Below are 27,486 nucleotides of genomic sequence, written 5' to 3'. Positions count from 1 at the left end.
GAACTTAATATTGTACGACTTACTATATTGCTTGTTTACGAGCAAAAATTAGTTCGTTCTGCATTCAATTATGTATATTGCGATTCATTAATTAATTATTAAATAAATAAATTTAAAAAAAAAGTGAAATGCTTATTTTACAAATAACATTCCGATAAAAATTTACAAAACGAAATTCACACGATTCTAAACGCACGATCTCGCACGATTAAAACTGCAAACGATTGAGTCTGATACACGCACGATCTTGCACGTTACACGAACGATTCTACACGATTGGTTTGTCAACAATACCGTTCCATGTTTCACAGGCTGGTTTATTCCCGAATGGCTACTCGAAAAAAACAACAAGTAAATATCACACTCAGTTAAGGGGCCCTCTAAGGGGTACAGGTAGACTTACCTGTATGAATAATCTACCAGAAATTAAATAAAATATAATGGATTTTTAATTCATTTTTTTTTATTTGAGCACTAGTATGAATAAATATTTTGTATAGTTATTTTTTAAATAAATAATTTTACAAGCACAAAACATATTAAAAACTATAAATTATCTTGAAGTTCTATTGTTTAGCAGCACTGATTTTCACATTATATATTAAATAATACTGTTTCATTTTCATATCACACATATTTACAATATTTACAATTTATTTAGTCCATCTCCATATGTTTCATCACAAGTAAGGGCTGTAGCTTGTGTTGTTCTTGCATTTACAGCTTGGACTGCATCATTAGGCAAGTTCAGCACATCATTTTCTTTGACAATTATTACGATAGTTTTGCTTATTTAAAATTTTAAAGTGAACTGATATCAATTATCAGATGCTTCATCAATTAGCTTATTAACTTAGGAATTCCTTAAAAATCAAAGTGATCTGTTTTTATCTGCAATCGTCTATATTTCTTATAAATATTGAAACAAAAACTTCTGTATTTTACAATGATTTAAAAGAATGTTTTAATAATTAAAAATGATAAATAAATAAATTAAATTAGACATAATTTTATAGAAACACTTTATTTATAATACATTAATATCTATATTATTTAGAAAAAAATAATTTTTGTAAATTTATTTAAAAGAGTTTGAAAATGTAGCATAAAAATGGGATAATAATTTGTAAATTCTCAATCAATACGATTGAATAGTTTGGAAAAAATAAAATTAAAGGTAAAAAATTTGTTTATTTTTCTTAAATCTTAATTTTATCTATCTATATTTATTTATCTATATTTTATTCAGTATATTTCGGAAAATAAAAAAAAAACCCTCTTAATTAAAATAAAATTGAATGAATCCATCTGATTTATAAAATATTGCTTATCCAGGTAAACACAGGTAAGTCTACCTGTACCCCTTAGACGGCCCCTTAATTGAGAGTGATAATTACTTGTTGTTTTTTCCGAGTAGCCATTCGGGGAACACACTCTAATGACAAGGAAACATGTCGTGTGCTTTTGACTGATTGATTTGCGAGTGCTAATTTATTATTTTGAAAAGTTTGAAAATCTTGTGACAAAGACTTTTCCGACATAGGTTCTACCTTAATTCAAATCTAGATTATTAGGATTAATGGATTTCTTAACCGGATTTTAAATGATGTCATTTCAACCCTAACATAATAAGAGTCAGAGAAACTCTATTCGAGTGATCAACTATAGTCAGCTCTGCAAGATCTCACTAAGTCGGAATGTTCAACAATGGTCAACTCCCTTATATATTTCGCATGAGAAGTTTTAACCTTCAACTAATGGTCGATTTGGTAAAAAACAGTCTATTGATGGTCAACCGACATTTTTATGCAAGACAGTTGATAATTGTCAGAAAAAAAACATTCAGATTATCGTGGTCAACTGCTTTTGAGTATAAAGTGGATGACTAGTTGACTGTTTATTTTTTTATGAATAGTTGACAGTCAACTAGACATTTTTGTATGGGGAGTCTTATAGTCAAATCCACACTTTACAAAAATTATATCCCGTTGCGGGGTCAAACAAATGGTTACAAGGGAAACAACTTTTCTCCTCTTTATGATACCAAACATTTCGTTGGGCTGCAATGAACCTATTGTGTTTAAATTGTTTTCTTCAATGCTTGGTTAGCCTTTGGGCAGTATTCACAATGCAACGATTTTTATCCAGTCAAATGACAATTACACACAAGATATCTACATAGGCTACTGTAAAGATTCTATGGGGTTTTCCCCAAAAATCACAACCGTGGGACATTATACATATATTACATGGCTTCGAGGGTGACATACCAGAATACTTGCACCGAGGTGACAGAAAAGCCCTGGAGTGTTATGTCACCCGATGCCGAAGGTTGAGGGTGACATAACTTTCCAGGGCTTTCCTGTCACCGAGGGCCAAATATTCTGTTATAGTCGCCCAAGAAGCCATGTGGTATATGTTATATGACATTTTTAAAATTAAAAGAAAATTTAAAATCATTCAAAAACGTAAAAATTTACACAAATAATCCAAAAATGCCTTCTTGATGTTAAGAAATACGCTGTGTTGTTTATTTTTACTTAGCAACCGACGTCATTAAATCTCGAACCCAAACTAAAATGCGTAACGTAAAAACATATGAACGTGATCGAAAGAATAACATAACTGTTTCCGTTGGGAATGACATAACTGTTTCTGGCGGACATAACTGTTTTCGGTGTGACTCAGCATTTTTAAGGGTTTATAGCGAAACTTATTACATTTGTGATATAATAAGAAAACGTATTCATAAATGTTACATAACTTATTAAAAGTATAGATTCGACTATTTTCTGAGATGTGAGGGAGAAAATAGAACTTACAAGACGTTCATCGTAGATTTGGTTTGGTAAACAGCTTAAAGGGCTCTCCAGTAATGCCTGATCATCATTTTTATCATATGCAGCTAATGAAAATGGCGACCGGAAGCTGAAATCATAGGGAAAACTACTCCCATGTACTTCACCAGTGGTGTAGTTCCAATAAACAATACCTTCACAGGATGATACGTTCACATCATTGCACATTTCACAGAAAATGTTTTTGTACTGGGAGCAAACATGAATGTTTTGAAATTGAAGACAAGCTTTGACTAAGTTTGGATCTTTATCTTCTTTACATGTCTGGATTATTTCAGATGAATTCACTTCAGTTGGGTTACATATTAAACAGAATTTATTTTTGTAGACTGCCGAACCCGAGCTTACAGGCGGAAACGTCAAGGCGTCTGCTTGTTCACACGCTATAAGTACATCTTTGTTGTACGATTTCCATGTCCCCGACACATTACAAGATGATATATCTACATTGCAAACGTCACTACATCTCTCGGTTAAAAATGGAACATGAAACCTTATATCACAGGAACTTTCTTTGAAACTGTCTATCACTTGTTGAAATGACTGAAAATGGAGAAAATTTACGTATGATTTGCAAGTGACCTTAAAAATCCAAGGACTTAAATTCGATAAACTTGAATAGAGTTTCCCACAGTGTTCTTCTTGGATTTCTTCACACAGGTAACAGAATACGTTTGCATAGGTGGTTAACCAATATGTATGTTGTACTGGAGTAGAATGGTAAAAATGAGAATCATTTCTCTGTGTGCAGAGTTTTCCTAAATAATTCGTGCGAAGACATCCATTTATTGCACGAAAGTTCTTGTACGCATCATTTCCATCGCTTCCCGGGTACACATCACTGATGCAAGTCCATTTTTGCCTTATCGAAAAATCGTCACAGCAACCAAAAGTGCAGCCAACAGAACAGGAACAGTCTCTTTGTAAGGACAATGTATAGTTTGGTAATAACCCTGGTGTGCAGGTACCTTTTCCTGATAAAGAGAAACCGGCATAAACTAGATTTGTCAAGTTGACGGAATAACGAAAAAGTGAGAGATTAGCGGGCGAAGTATCCGGAGAGGTTCCATCACTTGTTCTCGTTGAACAGACGGTATTATCTATTTGCAGCTCGACCTTTTCAACCGTTGTTGGAAAATTAATCTGCATCGGCTCTTCTGTTGGTTTTATGCCCTCTGTATTTATATTAAGTACGTTTGACTCTATTTTCTCCACATTTTCCTGCAAATACACTTTTACATGGTCTGCAATATATGCAATTTCAATGTCAAATTTAAATTTGTTTCCCCAATATGTCTCATTGGCGGCTATGAACTTAACATCATTGTAGTATTCTTCATTATTGTCGCCGTGGTTGCATAGAAAGCAAAAATAATTCTTATAGGGGATTGAAGCCTGCAGGAAAGTCAGATTCAAGCAAGCATCCTCAAAGATGCTTGAGTGTTCACAGGATGTAATCAAAACCCGCTCTTCGAATTTCGGGGGGTTGCAAATTTTGCAGAAAATATTTTTAAATATGCCATAACGTGCTTCATACCCACTTTGACATGCAGTTTGTATTTGGTCGTCATAATGCAACCAAGTGCCTGATACATTGCATGCACCGATTATTTTATCGTAACGAGTAGGACAGAGCTTTATATGTGGCCCTATGTCTGGATGCTCGAAATTAATGCCACAGGATTCTGATTTGGCGAAAGCAATTAGATCATCGGATGACGAACGATGGTTGATGTCCGTTGGAACTAGGCACTTGAAAGATAATACCCATTCCAGGTAATTCGTCTCGTTATGACACAAAGCGCAGTATTTGTTTTTGTAGGATATCCAACTTGTTGATGAAGCAACCGGTGGTTGCGTTAGCCGATCTTTCTCTTCATGTTCCTTGGTACAGTTACCGGATAAAATGGCCTCTGTACCAACCGGACAACGGGACACCATGAGATCTGGTTTTGAAAATCTGAATGGAACAACGTAAGTATCGGTGCATTCTACTAGACCTTTTTGAAAGAATAAATCGGGACAGCAGGTATAGTCAGACCATAGGGAATAAGAATAGCAGTCATATTCCTGACAGGAACAATACGGGCACCTGTTCGGAGGAACCACATCTGAGTCAATTCGAATCCCAAGAGAAGAAAGGATCGACTTATCGCAGACGACGTCTGGTCCACAAAGAAGGATGCTCTGAATGATTATGTGAGTGATATTAAAATCAAAGTCTTCCGTGATCTTAACATCATCTTGACTTTGTTTTGCAATCCCTCTATTATTCAGAATCAATAGTACTACGGATAGGAGGCACTGTGTATTACCAAACATATCAATTGATGTAAATTTACCATTTATCAAATGGTCACACAAGAATTTTTTTTCTGGATGTTTTTTTTCTTAAGAATTATCTCCAGTAGCTTGCGATTATTCTCACTTATATAGGGTTGCTTGGGTTATTAACTTCAATTTATTTCATTAGCACCTGGTCTTATTGGCAATATAGGGGATTTAAAAGTAGCTGCCAAAGGGCATTTTCCGGAAGGATAATTGTTTTTTTTTCAATATGTATCTGAGGAAGCAAACGCAAAAACAATTTTTTTTTACATTATGTAATTATTCTGAGGGTATTTTTCTACATTTAGAGTGATCTACCCTTAGACCAAACTTCCAATCATAAATGCTTTTTGAATGTATTTTCCCCATTAAATTAGAACAGTTCTCAGATAAATTTGGACTACCGGGGTAGGCGTAGCATTCTCGGCGCAACGTAACTAGCGTCTGACAAAAGGCGAATAGATTCTCATTTGCTAAGAAATTAATAACATCAGGAATTTTAAATTGTTGTTGACAACGATGAGACGACTTAAGCCCCGCCTCTGTGCCATGCGAGAACATTTAATTGACTGTTTGCTACACCAGTTGACATTTGGCCGAATTTCTATCCTATGTATATTTCAACAGTGAAGAAAAGCTGTGTAAATTTCAGAAGCTAATTATGTAACGCCGAGAATGTCACGCCTTACAGAAAGTCCAAGCTAAACTAGGAAGAAATTGTCCTAAACAATTCTAACAGTGATTATTGTTCCCTGATACTGTTTTGTGTTTGATTTCTTTCGGAAAGAGGGAGGGGGGTGTGTGTTAAATACCACGTATATGCATATACGTACCATATACTAAAAATTAGGGTATGCTTTGATAAAAATAGGAAAAACGTTTATAGAAGGTACAGACATTTTGTTAGATCATTTAAGCTCAAAATCACTATAATTGTAAAATTGATTATTATTTTTTATTACAAAGAATTTTCTGTATCTTATTAAAGATAAGGAAAGATATAGAAAAAAAGCCTATATACCAGAGTCATTATTAGAAAGGCTTCTAAAAAGTTAATCTGTTAACGTGCTTAAATATCTACTTTCTTCGTCTCATGAATACGATTTTGAATAATTCTGTTTTGTGCGAATACAAAAAAGTGTTGAAAAAGGTGATAAATTTACCCAGTGGAATTACGATAAATAGTTAGAACATTTGATCTCCGAAAACTGCATAGATTTTGTCGATCGTATTATGCAATCTCTCACCAGAGGGCGTATACGCTTGCGCTACAACACCTCTGTTAACGCCTAGACTATCCAAATGACAAGATTCTTGGCAAAACTCACCTTCAACCATGATATTAGAATTATACATTTTAATGTATTTGTTTATATATTTTGATGTTAAATTCTAGCTAAAATATTAAAATTAAGAAGAATTTATCGGCAAATAACGGTCACAAACAAAGGATTATTTCGCGGAGTAATCCTCCATTACTAATGTAAACAATCATGGAAGCGGTAGATTTAGACAAAATTGTACAGGAATATGGAAAGGATATTGTCTTAAAGGACCGCCAAAGACAAGCATTTGAATATCTTTTGAATACCAAGGAAGGAGATTTATTGCTTAGTTTGCCAGTCGGCTATGGAAAGAGTCTCATATATCATCTACTCCCAAAGGTTCTTGGCAAAGACAAGGAGGCCCCCGTTTGTTTGACAATTTCACCATTAAATATAATTCAAAAAGATCAAATCGAAGCATTGAAAGTTCGTGGCATCAGTGCATGTAGACTTAATATTGTGTCCAAAGTTGAAGATACTACAGAGGAGGATTTTATATCGGAGTGGGAGGTGGATGTGGACAGAGTGAAGAAGGGGGACTTTTCAATTGTATTATGTCATCCAGAGGCCCTCTTTAACACAAAAAAAGGACATGAAATATTATCAGATGAGCAGTTTGCTTCAAAAGTAGTCGCCGTTGTAATTGATGAATGTCATATTATAGAGAAATGGTAAGTTTAACATACAAGTACCCTTTCAAAATATTTTTTATTTAATACTCAGACAAAATAACCAAAAGCAAATCTCCTTTATTGATTATCGTGAAAATATTTATTCTTTCGCTCAAACTGTACTGATTTTTTCCCCATCTGACTGCACGCTAAACAAGAGGCCCACAGGCGTTATAGGTCACCTGAGTTAGGCTGAGTATCATGCAAACATCTTTCCAACAACTGAATTTGGTAACCAGATGCCATGAATTGACACGATTTTGAATGGGGCACCATGCATGCATACTTACTTTGGTTATTTATTATAGATCAGAGTAACAAATGAAAAGGCATTTCCACTTAACAGTTGTGCACGTGCGCCCCACCCTACGGGAACCATTGACCCTGGAACCAAATATTTCAAAATTTTCAAAAAAGACATCTTCGCTCATCAGAAATGACGCATGACAAATGCCAACGAACGCAAATGGATAACAAAAGGTCACCCGAGTCAGGCGCGGATCCAGAAATTTTTTCCAGAGGGGGTCCATCCAAAAAAAAAATTCCAATCCCAGAAATTTCTTGTTTGGGGTAGTCTATGATTTCTATAGTAGGGATGTGCGATTTTATCGGTATACCGGTATATCGCGATTTTTTGTTGCGTGATAAGTATCGTGATACGGAGACCTAAATACCGGTTTTTAGGTACATATTATAAAGTCCAGAAATTATTCATTTATTTGTTCAATCTTTCAAATTACAATTGCAGAAAGTATAAAAAATGTTGTAAAAAGTGAAAAGAACGACATCTTACCGTCCAAACATAATTGATTTTATACACATAAAAAATTCAAGAACGTAAAATTTTGTTTTTCTAGCATATTTTTTTAGAAAAATAATGACTTTTCTTATAAAATCATTGTAAAAACTGCTTTTAAAAATATCATGATATTATCATAATATTGTGGGAAAAAATCGTGATATATTGCGATACGAAATTTTTGGCGATACCCATCCCTATTCTATAGCCTCAAATCCTTCACTTTTCATACCCATTTCACACATATTCATGTTCACCAGGGGGGGTCAGCGTTTTCCAGGGGGGGTCCAAGGTGACTTTTCTCTTGCTTTAGTATATACATTTTTTAAACGTAGAAATTCCAGGGGGGGTCCTGACCCCCCCCCCCCCCCGAACCCCCCTCTAGATCCGCGCATGCGAGTGACTAAGTTGACCTAAAAATGACACAACTCTTCGTGGTGACTTCCATGACACATTTTGTATTGTTATTGTAGAGACAATATACATATTTTAAGTTAAGTCATGTCTTAAATTTTAGATAGTTAATGATCGGAATAATTAAATGTACAATTTTATCAGGATGTTGTCTCAATCACACATTTCTTAGTTCATGATTATATAATCAATAATTATGACAATTTATTTCAGGGGAGAAGAATTCAGAACTGCCTTCAAAAAGCTTAGAGGTGTAAAATCCTTTTTTCCATGTGTGCCAGTGATAGGTTTGAGTGGTACTTTAACAGTTTCACAGAAGAAAACAATTCCAAAACAGCTGGGACTTGAGAATTTTCACCTTATAGAACATACACCTGACAGACCTAATATATTCTTAATGAAAAGGAGGAAAGACCAAGGTCCTGATGTTCTGAATGAATATGAACAAATTGTCCACAAATTATGTAATGATCTATACAAAAAGAAGGCAGATTTCCCAGTAACATTATTATTTTTGCCCATATATTACATGAGTGAAGCTTTGGTATACTTAAAAAGTTTGTTTGGTTCTTTAAATATCAATGAATCGCTCTACAGTGCAATATGTTCTGGACAAGATGAATATGTAATTAATCGTACAATAGCAGAACTGAAAAAGGAGAACCCAACTATTCGGTTGGTTTTAACAACATCAATTGCAGGAATGGGATTTGATCCCAAAAATGTAACACATATTATTCACGCATGTCCTCCCAGAAATTTGTCGCAATACTTGCAGGAGATTGGGCGTGCAGGTCGTTGTGGACAACCTTCATATGCAACTTTATACTATTCAAATCGTGATATAGGTAAGAATCTGCCTGGGATCAAGGAAGACATCATAAACTACTGTAAAACTGATTCCCTATGTCTAAGGAATCAACTTTTATCGGTCTTTGGTTTTGAAAAAGAAGAAAGCATTATTGACTGTAAATGTTGTTCCTTCTGTGCTGAAAACTGTATTTGTGAATCATGTGTTGATGTAACAAGTATCCAAAACATACATGTCTGAAAACAATTATTAACTAAACCTCTAATATCAATTGTTTTTTGTGCCACATTTTACTGACTAGGCACACTTAATTAAATCTCTTCCCTGGTGTTACAAATTTTAGAATTATGATCATGCAAACATGTCAAACCACAAGTTTGTGGGATAATCATTGTGATAATATAAAGATTGACCCCTTGACCTGTTTAAAATTTCAAATAGAAATAAATGTTGATGCTCTTCTGTAGGTTTATACAAGAAAGAACAATATTTTATAATCTGCATGTACCTTTTCTTATTAGGTGCACTCTATTTATTGAAACCATGACAATTTCCACTAAAAGTCTTAAATGAAATGCAGATATGTTTACATTAGACTTTCATAAACATGTTACATGTATTAACATTTTCATTTATGAAAAAGAAACAAAACATCTGGCATCATGGTTGAAGGAAACATAACATTATATTCTTTATACAATGTATTGCAAATATGTCATTTTTTTGCTATGTAATAGCAAAATAAAAGAACTTATTTTCTGACTCACTTTTTGCATTAATAACATGTACCTGTGATGAAATATTTAGTTGAAATCTTTTAAGAGGTTATTGAAAAATAAATACATGTACATTACAGTTAATCATTACATTTAATCATAAATTACCATAAAGTCAGTCAAGGAGAATTGTTAACAGCTTTGAAATACATTAGATACAGAGTGATACAGCATTCAATATTTGGTGGAGTCTACTTAGACTAAAGTGCTAATTGTTCTGAAGAAAAATTTGAGATTGAATACTGTTTGTTATCTCCATATCCTTCTATATCCATATCACAATTTTCACATAATACCATTCATGTAACTTATGGGTAAAATTATGAAATCTCCATGCATGAAGAAAACAATATAGGGGAAATGGTGTATTTATAGACAACAACAGATTCATAACGGTGGCAGATTGTCAATAATTTCGTTTTCAGGGTCAAACGTATCCTCCTCCGCTGGCATAAATTGAAAGCCCCGTGAAAGTCTCTTGATGATTTGTGTAAGTCTCTCTTTAAGTTTGGACATGTCTTCAAGAGGGAGTGGAGTGGGACTTACATTTTTGAAACCCTTACAGGTCCTGCCTGGGCTATGTTGAAATGGTCTTAAATCTCTCAGTTTTTTATAAACAATATCACTGTCCGCTTCAGAATATGATAAAGAATGTCTGCCACTTTTTGGCTTTAGATTTACACTTCTATCAAATTTTGTGCAGAGTTCATCAATTGCATCAGCTGATACAGTGACACGAGAAATGGATTTCTCACTTTTGTTTGCTCCCAATGCTTTGATAAGAGCTTTTTGATTACATACACTGTGCTCTTGTACTAAGTCACATTCAACATTATTGCCATGACCACCCCAAATGTTGACATAGGAACCCTCCAAAACACGAATGCGTTGTAAAGGTGACAGTAATTTTTCTGTTTTCAATAGATAGTCCACATTCTCAACCAAGTATTTGCTTAATCTTGAATGAGAAAAGAAAAACGGAATTGAATATTTACAGTTGAGAATTGTTCGATTTAGATCACCCTCTTTTGCGGTATCATGCAGCTCCATAATATGCAAGTACCAATGACAAAGTTGCATTGAGTAATTAAAGACTTCATCATCTACTGGTTTTTCATGGAATGGCACTAGAATCAACTGGTTTTCATCCCTTGTTTTTTGCAGTTGATATTTTAATGTTCCTCTTAGCGGTTGAGGAAGACCTTCGGCTGTATCTGCATTGCAGTATCCAAAATACTTCATAAAGTCAATCACAGCAGCCAGTAATAAAGCTTTCTGTTCTTCAGAAGATTTGATGTCAATGTCTTCAAAATTCTTATGGTTAGGTTGACTATACTTATTCTCCATTTGGAAATATTCCATAAACTGTTCTTTTACCAGTCCCTCCCCTACAGTCATTAGAAGATCAAAGTGGGGTTGGAATCTTCCTTTCACCTGCCCATTCACATTTGTACGATGTAAGAGCGTTTTGAAGAAGCTGAGTGTTCCAGGAGAATTCTCGCCCTTGTATAAGCACTTGAAGCATTTCTAAAATACAAAAAAATATATTTGAATTTCAAATTTAAAGGGGGCAGGGTTATTTATGACTGTGATTATGCCCAAGTTTGTGCATTTATAATGATAATTGTTTCTTATCACAATCCATTAGAATCTAAAATATCCCATGATGCTTCCAAATAAGTTTCAGCTTTAATAGCACAGTGGTTCTAAGAAGATTTTTAAATGGCCCCACCCTTCATTTCAACAATTTATACTCCCCTTCACCCAAGGATGCTTTGTACAAGTTTGGTTAAAATTGGTGCAGAGTTCATCAATTCTTGAAGTCATAATTCTTGAGAAGAAGATGAAAATGTGAATAGTTTACATAAGGACGGACAACAGGTAATTAGAGAAACTCACTTGAGCTTAGCTTTAAAGTTTTATAATTAAAATCTCATTACGATGCGGATACCTCTAAAACGTCTTGTTTGTTATGCCACATCTCGATTACAATTGGGTTCAAATCATCAAATCTTCTCTCAGGTGTTATGGAGATGTTTCGCAGGTTTTTTGCCTCTTGTAATCTTGAACGTGTTAACTGGTCTCCCCAAGAACCACTTGGTATTTTCTAAGAGTGTCCAAGTTACCTGTTTATGAGAGTAAAAAATATAGATGGAAAATATACATGATATATGCTTATTCCTGACACTAGCACTGGGATATATATATGTATATAGAGGGAAAATAATAACATTTATTATACCTCTACTGATTTTTTCCTATATAAGAGTTTAAGGCAGTATAATTAGTTGGGAAGCTAATTCACCATTTTTCGTAACCCTCTATTTTTGTACTTTTATATTGGTATAATAAAACAGTTGAAAAGTATATCATTGAGGGAGTTAGCAAGATTCCAGTTCCCCTCCACCAGGACTATTTCCCTCGGCTGCAAATAGTCCTGGTTTTGGGGAACTGGAAATTTACTAGCTTCCTCAATGATATACTTTAACTGTATATAAATGAACATTAAAATGGTCAAATTGTTTATCTCAAATCACATCTTATAAACAATCACTGGTCAAGTTATAAATGTAAGAACATGAATTTACCGAAGGCAGTTTGGTACATTGTTGTAATCTGGTCTTCATAAGAGTCCATAATTGCTAAGCAATCTTCATGCTTTGCTTCATTTTTGAACTGGATGGGCAAAGGCATCACCTTAGAAGCAACAGCCATTTTCTGTGAAAATTCATGTGGAATATGTTTGGGCAAAATCTTGCCAAACTTCTGAAAAAAAGGCAGTTGACATAAAATTCTGGAGAGTAGCACACAACATACATCCATGAACTTAAGTCTTTCCGGGCAATTTGCTCTAAGGAGAACATCATCCGCAGATAATTTGGACACATCAATATTTGGTATATCGTTATTCATGTCAACTGTAGCAACTCGACTAAAAATGATATTTGAAGTAAAAAGATGAAGATCCAGATTCCTGTTTTCTGATGTCAGGTTTGATCTCTTGATATATATATCCAGGTTATCACCTACCAGCAAAGAAAAAATCTGTTAATCACAAATCCTGCAATATTGGAAGTTATATGTGTATTACCTAAAAATTGCAGGTAATAGGTAATAAGTTAAAATATTAAATTATTCCCACCTGTCACCTACACTAGTGGATTGATTTTCAAATTTGCAGTAATTAGATTCTGAGAAGCACAACCAATGGATTCCTGAAAAGTCAATCTTCTCTGGGATGACAACATGATTCCTAATTGGTTGAATCTTGTTTGGCCCTAAACATTGAACATGAGAATTTAATTACAACATCTTTTCATAATTTTGCTGTTTACAAATGCAATACTGAAGAACTTTAAAACTGAAAATTTGTCAATAATTATTTAACTTAATAAATGAAACAATTAAAAGAAATGACATACTTGTAATAGAATTTTTTTATTATAAAAAATTGAATACTCCAAAAAAATATATATATATGTAAATTTCTTATTTTATCAACTGAGTACAACATTCATCTTACCAGTCTTTGTATTTTTGGCGTTTTAACGGGTAGATCCATCCTGTGATAAGTCAACATGCACTCAAAATTGAATCAACTGTAACAATAATAACTATACTAAAAAGGTAAGCAAACAGTAATTACAATAATAACCACATGCAAATCAAATACCCTCATAAAATATATATAGCATAAGCAAGCTTAATAAGCTTGACATAATATGTCAAACAAGAAATACATGTATAATAACTAAAGCAGATCAAAACTGTACCTAGATATCTACTTATAACAAAGCAATTTCAACTTTAACAGACACAGACTAGGAAACTTGGGAGTTGTCAGGCTAGAGGCACTACCCCCCCCCCCCTTTCAACACTATCACTCATTAATCATTAATCAAGAGCAAGCCAGCAACCATTTTATTTTTGACAAAAAGTACATTGATTGATGAAACACCACCCCATCCCAAATCACCTTTTTTTAAACTAGTGTTTCCATGTCTGTGTGAAGTGATAATAACTAAATGAGGTTGGTAAGGTGTTAGGTATGAGACACAAATAAGACTATAAGAGAATTAAACTTTTTGTCCAATCTAATAGCCAATGGGGCAAAATATATCAATTAACTGTGTTTTTGATAATTATACTGATAATTTGTGGGGGTGTCTCCTACTACATGTACCAACATAATAACTTGTATTGAAATAACGGGTTAGTAATAACTTATTGTCATATTCCATTTAATATCTTACTCTATCATTCAGTCCTCCTTCGACTGCAATTGCACTGGCAAGTCTGTGGAAAGCTGATAAGTTTGAATACTTATGTTTCATCAGAATACTATAGCATGTCACAAGAACGGGAATGATAGATGGCGATAACTTTCCACTCTCAGGAACAGCTACACAACACATAGCCTCTAATAAATGTGGCATCCTGTAAACAACATTGCAAGGATTCAAGATTCTTTTAAGTAATCAGGGAAGATGGGAGTGTCAATCAAACAAGAATAATGTACCGTACATCAATCAATAGTAGTCTTTTAAAATAATATCATATACAATATTACCATATTGATGCTCATCAATATTAAAGACTTGCATTAAAACTTTTTATTCTGAATGAAAATTACTTACCTGTTTTTCATCTCTGATATAATATCTTGAAAAAGGAGGTCCGCATTTTCCACCAAAGTGTTAGCTTCTCTGTATTTAAATAATACAGAAGCAAGCATTGTTGTTCTTGACATCAGCGATCTGGACTGATTTCTTAATTCATTAAAGAAATTGTCAGAGGAATTTCCAAGTGCTGATGGACCTTTATTTTCTTTGTCACTTAAAAGGTTTTCCCATGTAGATTGAACAAGTTGAAATGCAGGATCAACATTTTCTTTTTTTATATCTGGATTCACAGCAGCATAGCCATGCTCGAATGACACTGTAGACATGGAATGTAAAGATATGTCCTGAGATGGAGCTGTATTTTGACATTTCACGGCTGAGTTTTCGAACGTAACTTTTAGTCGTTTTCTTGACTTTGGTTGAACTACATGTACTGTGTCGTCACTGACGGTAGGGTTCGCAGTTTTACACCCCTCAGTCCCTTGAATACTTTTCGGTGTAAGGGGGGAAGGCATCGTTCTTTTCACATGAAACGGTTCATTTAAAAATGACCTGCATGAAGACCTCACTTGCTGAATGAAATCAGATGAACCCTTTACCTTGCTGTAACAGTTACGACATATACCAGCATCAGCATCTTTCAGTTTTGAGACCAAACGATTATCCTCATCATCCTGTAATAGAAGGGTCAACTCTCTCTCAAAGTTCTCTGATGAAAGCTTCCTTCCATTTAGTTTATATGTACGATTATTTTGCGAAAAACAAATAAAACAATCTATTTTCGATTCCTTCTTTGGAGTCGTCGCCATTTTGAACAACACGTGATGGTCACGTGTAGCCGATTTTGTGGAACTACTTTTTTAGACGTTAACAGAGGTATAAGTGGGAGCGTAGCGGGAACGATAACTCTGGATAGAGATTGCGTATTATGCACTTTGGACTTTCACTTGTTACATGTATTTTTGATGAGCGTAGATTTATATCATTCCACTAATATTTGCATTTCCTTACTTTAATAGGATTTATAAAGAATTATATTAATTTGGAACAATTTCAACAAATCATAACTTTTTGAATAAAGTCAAATTAAAGTTCTTTTTAGCATATAGGTTACAGTCAAAGTCACAAGGTCATTGGCGTTGGTGTCATTTGAAATTAAGAGCTTAATTGTAGTGGAGTAAGCACACCAAATATGAAATCTCTATAATTATGTCTCATGGTTCAAAATTTTGGCGAAGTTTGAAATTGACAACAGACAAACAGACAGACAGGGCAAAAACAATACGCGCCCTCGATCTATCGATACGGGCGCATAAAAATAGCCATATTAACCACTGTTACTTTTATCATTCTGATTTCAATTCTGAATACATATACATGTAATTTAATTTTCATACTGAAAGAAAATACAGAAAATAATACAAGATTAGCTAAACGAGTTAAAATTAAAAATTTAACTTTAAAAAAGTGTAAACTTTATAATCTTCTATTCTATGAAGTGATAATTTAATTCTGGTTGTAACGCTGTATTTGATTGGGTAAAAAATACTTTATATCATATAATATGGGTTGCCAACGTCAAAATGACTTGCGTCAAAAATGTATCAATCCGCCTGACGTTACATTCAAATTTTATACAAGTTGAAGTCATTTTGTTAGAACAATCATTTTTTTTTCTAACATCAAATGAATGAAAATCAAATTATCGCGATTTATAAAAAAGCGTAAACTGTTCCAACCCAGTTTATACCGTATAAAATGGGTAGCTATTAAATTCATTCCTTAATGATGTCCTTGGCATAGGCGTCGGAAGCAAATTGAAAGGGAAGGGGGGCTAAACCAACAAAAAAAGGAAAATCCCAATTATCAATGCCTATATTATGTATACATTTGCCAAAAAAGTTGGGTACTAAGCCCCCCTCCCCGTTCCGACGCCTATGGTTGGTCAACAAAGAGTACAGAACTAACTAATAAGTTGAGTTAGTTATACATGCAGTATATTCATTTACGTCTCTTGTCTGATTTTAAAATAATCAAATGTGTGGAAAATATATCGAAATTCAAATCGTATTATTTTAATCCAGAAATCCAAAGGGGGCGGGGGTTCCACGTGTACCTCAGTGTAAAAGAAGCCCCTTAAATTTCTTTGACAAGCAAAAAAAAAATCGCCTTTCCCAAAAGGAAAAATCTTCATGTATTTCGGGGTGGGTGACCTTTACTTCCAAACCTTCATATATAGGCCTTTTCTTACTGAATTAGCTCAAATCCACGTTCTCTGGGAAGGGGGGGGGGTTCCAAAGATCAAGGTTGCCTATGATGGTGTAGTGTAAACATGTAATAATTCCACAAATTCCAGTAGGTCCGAATTCCCTCAATGACAGGAGGGTTATTATAAGTTATATAATTTAATATTTTATTCTTTGTAATCTCATTTTCTTTTCTTCTTTTTTTGCCTTCTTTCTTTCGGTTACTGAAGATATAATTGCCTGAAAAAGCTGACGCGACGGATTTCTTCACTTTAATTTCAACATTTATTAGTGGCCATTTCACTTGTTTCTTTTCTTTTCCATTACTGACAATATAATTGCTTGATTTTTCAATTTTGTGAAGGGTCGGAGAGGACATTTCAAAATTCATTTAATTAAGTTAATTTTATTAAAAAAATTTCCGAGTAGTTATCTTACGCAATTTCCCTTTTTTTCAATGCGGAAAAACTTTTGAGTCTCATAAGTCGACAGAAATGAATGAATAAGTATTAGCTAGGTATCTAAAAAGATTTTGTGTCTATAAGATAAGATAAGCTATGTTTTATTACTAATTCAGGGCCCAAATGAGCATAAAGAGAACAAACTTATGAAAGATAGACCTAAAATATAGTTGAAAGAAAAAAAATCATTTATATATACATTTAGAATTTGGAAAGGGCTTCTATTTAAGAACTCACCAGAACATTTTGACAGAAAATATCAGTATGAAACACCGAGTTTCAAAAAGTCTTTAAAGTATTTCAGAATTTTTAATCCATGCAATTGCAAGGTATATATAAATCGAAACTGTTTCCAAGAAAAAGAAAAATAAAGAATTAATTGTTGTTTTCATTTTTTAATAATCCGTATAACGTCTCTGCGTAGAGTTTATAAATGTATAACTTGTAGTCTGCAGTTTTGTACCTGCATCTTTCCCATGATTTTACCCAACATACATACCCCATTTGGTCTAATCTATTAAACCATAGACCTGGATTGGAACTCAACTGATGTTAAAATTCAGGAATCCGCTCCTTCTACAGAAATGCGCAAAATTGATAATGAATAAATAAATAAACACATAAACAAACTAAATATATGTAACTATAATAGCTGTACGTCCAGTCTATAAAACGGTTCTAATAGTTAGTTAATAGGGAAAACACATGGCTCATTTTTTTGTGCAGGGCTTATTTTAAGATGAGCATTAACAGATTAAAATTGTCATATGCTTTTTCACGTGTTCTCCATTCAGTCATTTATTTTATCACGTGATTATTATTTGTCAAACATGTATGACTTGAAAGGGAGGGAGATTTCATTGATTTAAATAGAAAAAAGGGAAAATGCTAATTAATTAAAATGATTCATACTTTATATTTTCTGTTCAATTCTCACAATACACCACCGTGATGTGGTATCTATTTATTTTTGTTTGTTTAATTATTGTCAAATGAAAAAAAACCTTACAGATCGAATGTGCTTAAGAATGAATTAACAAAGTCATCAAAACACGTGAGTATCATGTGACACTTTTAATAATAAACATTGCCGGTTAAAACGGAAAAGGAAATAGGGTTTGATTGCATAAAAAAGAAGATAATTCATATTTTATTCACGCTTAACATTTAAGAGAGATAACACAAGGACAACACTCTGATGTTATTATCTGAGAGACCGAATTTTCTCTTCCTGTTTATTGTAACTTTTTAATAAAGGAAAATTTTGTACAATTTAAAGATTTTTTTTCAGTTGAATTAAAGATACAGGAAAAATTTATGCCCTTGATAAAATTTTTGGATAAAAATGAAAATATCTAAATTATTACTAAGCACCCTTGGTACTAATAGCACACTTGTCGTATCCAGGTATCTTGAAAGGGGGTTGGGGAATGACAAGTTTGTGGTCGGGGTAGAGCCTCCAACCATCCCCCACCAAAAAATCAAATAGATAAAAGTTAGAATTATAATAATGATTTATGAAATATCTATATTTAGGACACAAGAGGGAGGTGGTTGGGAGAACTGGGGCCCCCTTTTAATCTGCCAGTGTGTATACAGTATATGTTTTCAGTATAGGTTACTTAAACTTATATTTTGAATTCCATGAAAGATTAAGATCCCAATATTCAGGTATACCCTCCCTGTTTTCCTCCTTTGCCTGACTCAGCAGATTCTGGCCAGAAGTGGACTGAGGTGCATGTTTCCTGACAAATATCCTCCCATGCTACAGAATGGAATAGACCCGGGCAATCCTCTATTCATGACTCCTTACGTAGAGAAAGGACAGTTTGATATGTGTAAGATGGCAGATGGTAAGATCAGGGTATTAAGATAGGTGCATAAATATATTCAGTTTCAGTATCTTGCGTCGCCCCATTGGCGCAGCAGTTAGAGTGTCTGCTCTAGAGTCAAGAAGTAAGGAGTTGAATTCCATTGTGTGGAGACCAGTCATTGGGAAGGGAACGTATGTACAGAGGTCCTGCGTTGCAGTAGTTGCTGGCATGAAAAAGATCGCTCTCTGCTCAATGGCCCACAGTGCCAAGTATAGGACAAAATTTACAGCTCTCCACCGGCAAGAGGTGGCGTCTCCAGTATGAGTGAAAAATTCTCGAGAGGGTCAGACAAACGAACAGAATCTTGCACAACTGAATATCTAATTTAGTACCGTGAATATATATTAATAGTAATACACAGTCATTACCGCTACAAAAACATTACATTACCGCTACATATAAAAGTATATACTACTGCTACTTTGCATATTTCGTTAGCCAGCCACTTGTGCATGTACATATTGATGTAAAGTACAACATATACATGCATAAGACCTTTGTCCCCTGAAATACAAAATCCCACATTCACACGCGACTCCAAAATATGTAGAATGAAATACAACAAATCATGGACTAACAAAAATCGGCTCTCTTTTAAACCCTTCAATTTAATTGTAGACAAGTCTCTTGCACAAATCCGGAATCCAATGTTTGAATATCAACTAATTTTGATCCAAAATCATTTTCTTTGATTTGAATTTGTGGGCAAGTAAGCAAAGGACTTATCAAATTATTCCTGTATGCGCCAGACTGGCAATCCAGTCTGTCTTGAAAGATGAAACATTGTCGTTTTCTGTTGTATTGCATCGAGAGGTAGGGCAACATAAATGCTTTTTCACTAACAAACATTTCAACCTCTGAACTGGTTTCGTTCGAAAGTGTCCAGTTAGTATGCTTTTGCATGAAACGAATTAGTTTTTCCTCCAATTTATCTCTATTAATTGGGTCCCTTAGAAAAAATTTAAGATACAAATAAAATTCTCCCTGCCTTATATTTAAAGTACGGCAGCCCATGGATACCATTATGATAAAATTTTCAATGACAGTACTATGTGACTCAGTTATCTGAGTCAGTTGATGTATTTTCTCCCATAGCAAGGTTTTGAACTTGAGTAATGTTCATCTGATTGTTCCAGTATTGTCTGTAAGGACAAATTTGACTTTAGTAGCCAATGTATATCGCAGGTTGACTGATGCTGCTAGAACCGAAACACAAGTACCATTCCAAAGGGTCTTGCCAGGAAAACAGATAAGGTCCTTGCATGATTTCTGCAAAATAAAATTTAAGGATAGAAATGTTGTACCACAGGAGTCTGAAGTTTTTATCGTTCAAAATCGAAAGAACTTTTCCCACCCTAAACAACAAAAAACCAAACATGCGTTTTTTAGTTGAGGGTGGGTAATTTCTTTTCCGTTTTTAACGATAAAATCTTCAGACTCATGTGGTCATACTTGCATAAATTGCATTGTAAAAATTGACTTCTTTAGTGATATTGAATACCTTTAAAAATGCATTTATTTGTAAAAATTGACTACGTGTACCTTTTTGATATCGATAACATTGCAAGAATGGTAACATTGTAAGAAAAGTCTTACATATAAGACTCAGTTGCCTTTTAATTTTATTATAAGAATGTACTAGAACTTTTTATGAGTTGCATTATATTTGTAGTATACGTGTATTGTACATGTACGTATTCCGTTCAATTGGATAGTGTCTTACGTGTATATATGCCTCAAATATTCAGCTGTGCAATATATTATTTTGACAAAGTGACTAAATATTGTTATTATATTATTGAATAATTTCTATCTTTCTGATGGCGGAGCTCAAACAATGTAAAAAAAAATGCATATGATATATTTACCTGCATGTGACTTTACAGATGAATATGAGAATTTATTTTGTCTTCATTGATCGAAAAATATTTTCAGATTGATAAAATGGTTTAGGAAATTCTTTCATCTGCTACCGAGAATTACTCATGCAAACATATCATTAGAATATATATTATTTGGTGGGATGGTTAGAGGAAGTGTAGAGACCCCCTATCCCTACACTTTCTGAACGTGAATTTCTTCCATTTTCAGCTGTTAGTTTCCAAAGATCATTATAACCCATCTTCCTCTCAAAACATTCCCTCTTAAGAAGCATTTAAAAAAGATTTAAAAAAATTTCAAATTACTACGTGTACAAGTTTTAACAATTTGAACACACACATGAAACTAACACAGTTTTTGTTAACAGGGCACGAGCTCTGGTATTGTTGATGTTAATGATACACCGGGAGCGTTCAATTGTTAAAGTCTGCTCACCACAACTGCACGGACTGACAATATACTGTGTGTATGTGTTGCTTTCGAACATTTTTGCTCTGAATTTTCTGGATTATAGTTTTTATTTATGCACAAGAAGATTGCCACTTTTCATAAGTATTAAGAATAAAATTAAAATTTTTGAAAATGCAAGATGTGTCAATCAAACCCGTGTAAAAAAATTTTAATAACTTTAAGATGAAATAAGATTTTTAATATATTTTGTTGGGAAATGCTATTAAAATGTATAAGTCGTAAGATTATACAGAAAATATGAACTTTAAATCTGTGTCCATGCACCTCAAAAAGATAAATAACCAAAAATTTTGGACACTGTAATAATAATATGTTACACAAACAATTAAAAACACATTAATGGTGCTACGAAAATAAGGGCTTTTGTGACATATAATTTATTATTTGAAAAAAAAATATTCTTCTGGAAAAATTATTTTAAAATATCAATATAAATGATCAAACAATTTGTTTTAGGTTCCTAATACCACGGTCCGAATTTATCGAGATAAGAGTTAACCTGACATGGTCCAATGTAAACAAACAGGCTAGTTTGGTTCCCTCTCTCGTTTGTAGAGAACTATGTTACGATAACACACACCATCGAAAAACCTTACGCAAATGAACTTTGTTATTTGACTTAGGACTGAAGTTTTCAAAGTAATTACTACTGTTGTCTGTTTTAATAAAATTCGTTTATTTTTGTTGCTTTTTTAGCATTTGTGTTATCTCAAAAATTGAGAGTAAGAACTATATTTTTACATATAACTTTAACTTGGCAAATGTGGGGTAGACATAAGCCGGTAATTGCTTTGTTTAGCAATAAGCTCGGCTAAAAATAAATATTCATTTCGTGCTTCAGGCTCGTTGATAAAAATAATTGTTTCAACTCAATATTCCCCACTTTCTGACAAAACATACAAATACACTGCCACACGTTACTTGATTAAAATCTAGATTGTAATGCTTAATCGATTTGAAAAGTATTTATCCCCGATTTAGAATGAAGTCAACCCTAACATAATTAGAGTCAGAGAAACTCTCTGTCAGATTACTCTTACATTGAGAGATCAGTTAAAGTCAACGCTTCAAGATCTCAAAGTTAGAGTGCTCAACAATGGTCTACTCTTTTATCATATGAGATTTGCAAAGTATAAGCTTTCAACCAATGGCCAACTTGGCGAAAAACAGCCTATTGAAAGTCGACTGAGAATTAAATGCAAAACAGTTGATAACTTTAAAGAAAATCATTGATGTTCACTGCTTTTGAGTATTAAGTTGACGACTGGTTGATAGTCAACAATATATTTTTTTATGGGTAGTCTTATTTTCTGAGATGTAAGAGGGAAAACAGAAACTTACAAGACGTTCATCGTAGATTTGATTTGGTGAGCAGCTCAGAGTGTTCTCCAACAGTGTCCGACCATTATTTTTATCATATGCAGCTAACGAAAATGGCGTCCGGAAGCTAAAATCATATATCATGGTACTGCCATAATATTCACCAGTGCTATAGTTCCAATAAACAAAGCCTTCACAGGAAGAAGCGTTCACATCATTGCACATTTCACAGAAAATATTTTTGTACTGGGAGCAAACATGAATGTTTTGAAATTGTCGACAAGCTGTGACTAAGTTTGGATCTTTATCTTTTTTACATGTCTGGATTATTTCAGATGAATTCACTTCAGTTGGGTTACATATTAAACAGAATTTGTTTTTATAGACAACCGAATCCGAGCTTACAGGAGGAAACGTCAAGGCATCTGCTTGTTCACACGCTATAAGTACATCTCTGTTGTACGATTTCCATGTCCCTGACACATTACAAGATGATATTTCTACATTGCAAACGTCACTACATCTCATGGTATAATATGGAACATGAAAACCTATATCACATGAATTTTGCATGAAACTGTCTATCACTTGTTGAAATGACTGAAAATAGAGATAATTAACGTATGATTTGCATGTGACCTTTAAATCCCAAGGCCTTAAATTCGTTAAACTGTCATAGAGTTTATTATAATGTTCTTCGCCTTTGATTTCTTTGCACAGATTACAGAATAAGTTTGCAAAGGTGGTTGTCCAATACATATTTTCTACTGGAATAGAATGGTAAAAATTGGAAAAATTTCTCTGTATGCAGAGTTTTCCTATATGATTATTGCTAAGACATCCATTAATTGCACGAAAGTTCTTAACCGTATCATTGCCTTTGCTTCCTGGGTAAACATCACTGATACAAGTCCATTTTTGTCTTATCGAAAAATCGTCACAGCAAGTTAAAGTGCAGCCCACAGAACAAGAACAGTTTCTTTGTAGGGACAGTGTATAGTTGGGTAATAACCCGGATGTACAGGTACCTTTTCCTGATAAAGAGAAACCGGCATAAACTAGATTTGTCAAATTGACGGAATAACGAAAAAGTGAGAGATTTTCGGGCGAAGCATCCGGAGATATTTCATTATTCGTTCTCGTTGAACAGATGGTATTACCTAAAGGCAGGTGCAACATTTCAACCGCTGTTGGAAAATTAATCTGCATTGGATCTTTTCTTGGTTTTATGGCCTCTGTATTAATATTTAGTACATGTGACTCTATTTTCTCAACATTTTCCTGCAAATACACTTTAACGTGGTCTGCAATATACGCAATGTCAATGTTAAATTGAAATTCGTTTCCCCAGTATGTCTCATTAGCTCTTCTAAACATTACATCATTGTAGTATTCTTCGTTATTATCGCCGTGGTTGCAAACGAAGCAAAAATAATTTTTATAGGGGAATGAAGCCTGTAACAAAGGCAAATTTAAGCAAGTATCCTCAAAGATGCTTGAATGTGCACAAGACGTAATCAAAACTTTCTCTTCAAATTTAGGGGGGTTGCAAATTTTGCAGAAAATATTTTTAAACATGCCATAATGTCCTTCATACCCACTTTGACATGCACTTTGTATCTGGTCGTCATAATGCAGCCACGAACCCGATACATTGCATGTAGCAATTCTTTTATTGTAGCGAGTAGAACAGAGTTTCATATATGGCCCTATGTTTGGATGCTCAAAATGAATGCCACAGGATTCTGATTTGGCAAAAGAAAGAAGATCTTCAGAAGAGGAAAGATGGTTAAAATCCGTTGGAACTAGGCATTTGAAAGTTAATACCCATTCCAGGTAATTCGTCTCGTTATGACACAAAGCGCAATATTTGTTTTTGTAGGATATCCAGCTTGTTGATGAAGCAACCGGTGGTTGTGTTAGTCGGTCTTCATCTTCATGTTCCTTTGTGCAGTTACCGGATAAAATGGCCTCTGTACCAACCGGACAGCGGGATACCACGAGATCTGGGTAAGAAAATCTGAATGGAACAACGTAAGTATCAGTGCATTCTACTAGACCTTTTTGAAAGAATAAATCGGGACAGCAGGGATAGTTAGACAATATGGAATAGCAGTCATATTCTTGGCAAGTACAATACGGGCACCTGTTCGGAAGAACCACATCTGAATCAATTCGAATCCCAAGAGAAGAGAGGATCGACTTATCGCAAACGATGTCTGGTCCACAAAGAAGGATGCTCTGAATAATTATGTGAGTGATATTAAAATCAAAATCTTCCTGGATCTTAACATCATCTTGAGTTTGTTTTGCGATCCCCCTTTTATTCAGAATTAAAAGTAGTACGAATAGGAGCCATTTGGTAATACCAAACATATCAAATGATGTACATTTACCCTTTATCAAATGGTCACACAAGAATTTTTTCTGGATGTTTTTCCTAAGAATTATCTTCAGTATCCGGCGATTTTTCTCACTTATATATGGTTGCTTTTGTTATTAACTTTCATTTATTTCATTAGCGGCAGGTCTTATTGACAATATTCGCTATCTAAATAGCCGCCATGGGCATTTTTCGAAAGGATAATTGAATAAGTTTTCAATTTATGTCTCAAAAAGCAGGTACAAAATCATTATTAATTTGTTCTTTTGCTGACAGCTACATGTAACTCAACAAAATTGTTCTGTGGTATTTTTCTACAGTTAGAGTGATCTGCCCTTAGATCAAACTAAAATTGATTTTTCCTATATATTTCAATTTAAAACAACTCCCATTTTAATAGGTTTTTTTTTTCTGGCCCAGTGGTTCTTGAGAAGGTCATGATTTGTATTTCAATTTAGACTGTACACTATACCAGGATGCTTCCACATAAGTTTCAGCTTTTCTTGCCCAGTGGTTCTTGAGAAGAAGATTTTCAAAGATTTATCCTATATATTTCTATATTAAACTTTGATTCCCAATTGTGGCCCCGTCCTCCCCCCCGGGGGCATGATTTGAATAATTTAGAATCTACACTATACCATGATGCTTCCACAGAAGTGTCAGCTTTTCTTGCCCAGTGGTTCTTGAGAAGAAGATTTTCAAAGATTTTTCCTATATATTTCTACAAAAACTTTGATTCCCCACAATGGCCCCGCCCTTCCCCCGGGTTCAAATTTGAACAATTTAGAATCTACACTATACCAGGATGCTTCCACATAAGTTTCAACTTTTCTTGCCCAGTGGTTCTTGAGAAGAAGATTTTCAAAGATTTTTTTATATTTTTCTATGTTAAACTTTGATTCCCCATTGTGGCCCCGCCCTTCCCCCAGGGGTCATGATTCGAACAATTTAAAATATACATTACCCCAGGATGCTTCCACATAAGTTTCAGCTTTTCTTGCCCAGTGGTTCTTGAGAAGAAGATTTTTTAAAACCATCCTATTTTTGTCTTTTCTTGATTATCTCCCCTTGTGAGGGGACTCTAACCTTTATTTTAACAATTTAAATTTCCCTTTACTCAAGGATGCTTTGTACCAAGTTTGGTCAAAATTGGCCCAGTGGTTCTAGTTCAGAAGAAGTTACAAAATGTGAAAAGTTTACAGATATTTTACAGATTATCGGACAGCTAGACAGACAGACAGACAGACATACGGACGGACGACGGACAAAATGTGATCAGAAAAGCTCACTTGAGCCTTCGGCTCAGGTGAGCTAATAACTCCTTTTCTACATGTTTGTACAGGACGTTTTAAAATGAATTTTCTCGATGGAAGGAAGTAAATGTACAGCAGTTTTTGTTCTCTGATACTGTTTTGTGTTTTTTTTTTTTTTTTGGGGGGGGGGGTGGGGGGGATGGGGGTTCGGGGTAAGCACCACATTCATGTACCATATATTGAAAATTAAATAGATAGGCTCAGCTTTAATTAGCACAAATCTCTCAATGTCCAAAACAAAGTTTGCACTGGTGAAGAGAGGGTTTTTAATAGAAATTCGGATATTCTTTGGTAAAAGTAGGAAAAATGTTTATAGAGTGACATATGTTTTGTTAGATCATTGAAGCTCAAAAAAACTACCATTGATCATTACTGTTTAATGTCAAAAGAAACTAATATACCAAATAGGCGAATTTCCTATTCGCACATATCTCACTTGTTGCCTGATATTTTGATGGACCACCTCTTAAAAGTACATTTTATTGTACCATATTATAATTACTGTGTATATTTAAATGCATACATATGACACACCAAATTAACAAAAATTAGCAAAACATAGTTTCAAATTCGATATATTAGGTTTATCGGTTGTACATTATATTTTACGGACTGTAAACTATAGTTAACAACGTTAATCTACAGTACAGCTCACGAGTTTTCCGCATAAAACACGGGGCACCGTGGACCGAGAACCCACGCTTTAGCGTGGGCCTTGAAAATAGTCGGCACCTTTGAAGTAGCGGTTTCAGCGCTCCGTGTAGCACGGTGTGTCCACGGTGCACCACGGTGTGTCCACAGAGTGTTGCGGTGTGTCTCCACCGTGTCGCACGGAGTTTATGACCAAGAAATCTTACTATTTTTTAAACTCACGAACATGTGTTACAAATTATAGTTTTATTTTAATATCCGATGTCAGCTAGCTTTGCGTGG

General features: G+C 34.2%; 3 protein-coding genes and 1 pseudogene across 3 annotated transcripts; 1 reads left to right on the top strand and 3 right to left on the bottom strand.

The window, feature by feature from the left end:
* Positions 1–268: 268 nt before the first annotated feature.
* Positions 269–5,180, bottom strand: LOC134240108 (uncharacterized). The gene is made up of 2 exons (XM_062722207.1): positions 2,823–5,180; positions 269–331 (listed from the first exon to the last, which is right to left on the bottom strand). The coding sequence occupies exons 1-2, from the start codon at positions 5,178–5,180 to the stop codon at positions 269–271; spliced, it is 2,421 nt and encodes an 806-aa protein (XP_062578191.1).
* Positions 5,181–6,426: 1,246 nt separating this feature from the next.
* Positions 6,427–9,454, top strand: LOC134240110 (ATP-dependent DNA helicase RecQ-like). The gene is made up of 2 exons (XM_062722208.1): positions 6,427–7,182; positions 8,609–9,454. Exons 1-2 carry the CDS (start codon positions 6,680–6,682, stop codon positions 9,444–9,446), a joined length of 1,341 nt encoding a protein of 446 aa, XP_062578192.1. The 5' UTR covers positions 6,427–6,679; the 3' UTR covers positions 9,447–9,454.
* Positions 9,455–10,360: 906 nt separating this feature from the next.
* On the bottom strand, positions 10,361–15,520 carry LOC134240109 (uncharacterized; annotated as a pseudogene).
* An 8,284-nt stretch (positions 15,521–23,804) lies between these two features.
* Positions 23,805–25,358, bottom strand: LOC134240106 (uncharacterized). The gene is made up of 2 exons (XM_062722206.1): positions 24,112–25,358; positions 23,805–23,891 (listed from the first exon to the last, which is right to left on the bottom strand). Exons 1-2 carry the CDS (start codon positions 25,231–25,233, stop codon positions 23,805–23,807), a joined length of 1,209 nt encoding a protein of 402 aa, XP_062578190.1. The 5' UTR covers positions 25,234–25,358.
* Between the last annotated feature and the right edge of the window lie 2,128 nt (positions 25,359–27,486).

This window comes from Saccostrea cucullata, unplaced genomic scaffold (assembly GCF_032062105.1).
Source record: "Saccostrea cucullata isolate Sc308-1 unplaced genomic scaffold, CSIRO_AGI_Scuc_v1 ctg9916, whole genome shotgun sequence".
NCBI lineage: Eukaryota > Metazoa > Mollusca > Bivalvia > Ostreida > Ostreidae > Saccostrea > Saccostrea cuccullata.
This window is presented reverse-complemented; position numbering and strand designations above follow the sequence as displayed.

What these genes read in the sequence shown, in the direction of transcription:
- LOC134240106 (XM_062722206.1), bottom strand. Translation starts at nt 25,233, where the DNA reads ATGTTTGGTATTACCAAATGGCTCCTATTCGTACTACTTTTAATTCTG. An exon ending in TTGAGAAAATAGAGTCACAT is followed by an intron (nt 23,892 to 24,111) that starts GTACTAAATATT and finishes TCTCTTTATCAG; the next exon opens with GAAAAGGTACCTGTACATCC.
- LOC134240110 (XM_062722208.1), top strand. Translation starts at nt 6,680, where the DNA reads ATGGAAGCGGTAGATTTAGACAAAATTGTACAGGAATATGGAAAGGAT. An exon ending in TGTCATATTATAGAGAAATG is followed by an intron (nt 7,183 to 8,608) that starts GTAAGTTTAACA and finishes AATTTATTTCAG; the next exon opens with GGGAGAAGAATTCAGAACTG.
- LOC134240108 (XM_062722207.1), bottom strand. Translation starts at nt 5,180, where the DNA reads ATGTTTGGTAATACACAGTGCCTCCTATCCGTAGTACTATTGATTCTG. An exon ending in AAATCTACGATGAACGTCTT is followed by an intron (nt 332 to 2,822) that starts GTAAGTTCTATT and finishes TTTTTCGAGTAG; the next exon opens with CCATTCGGGAATAAACCAGC.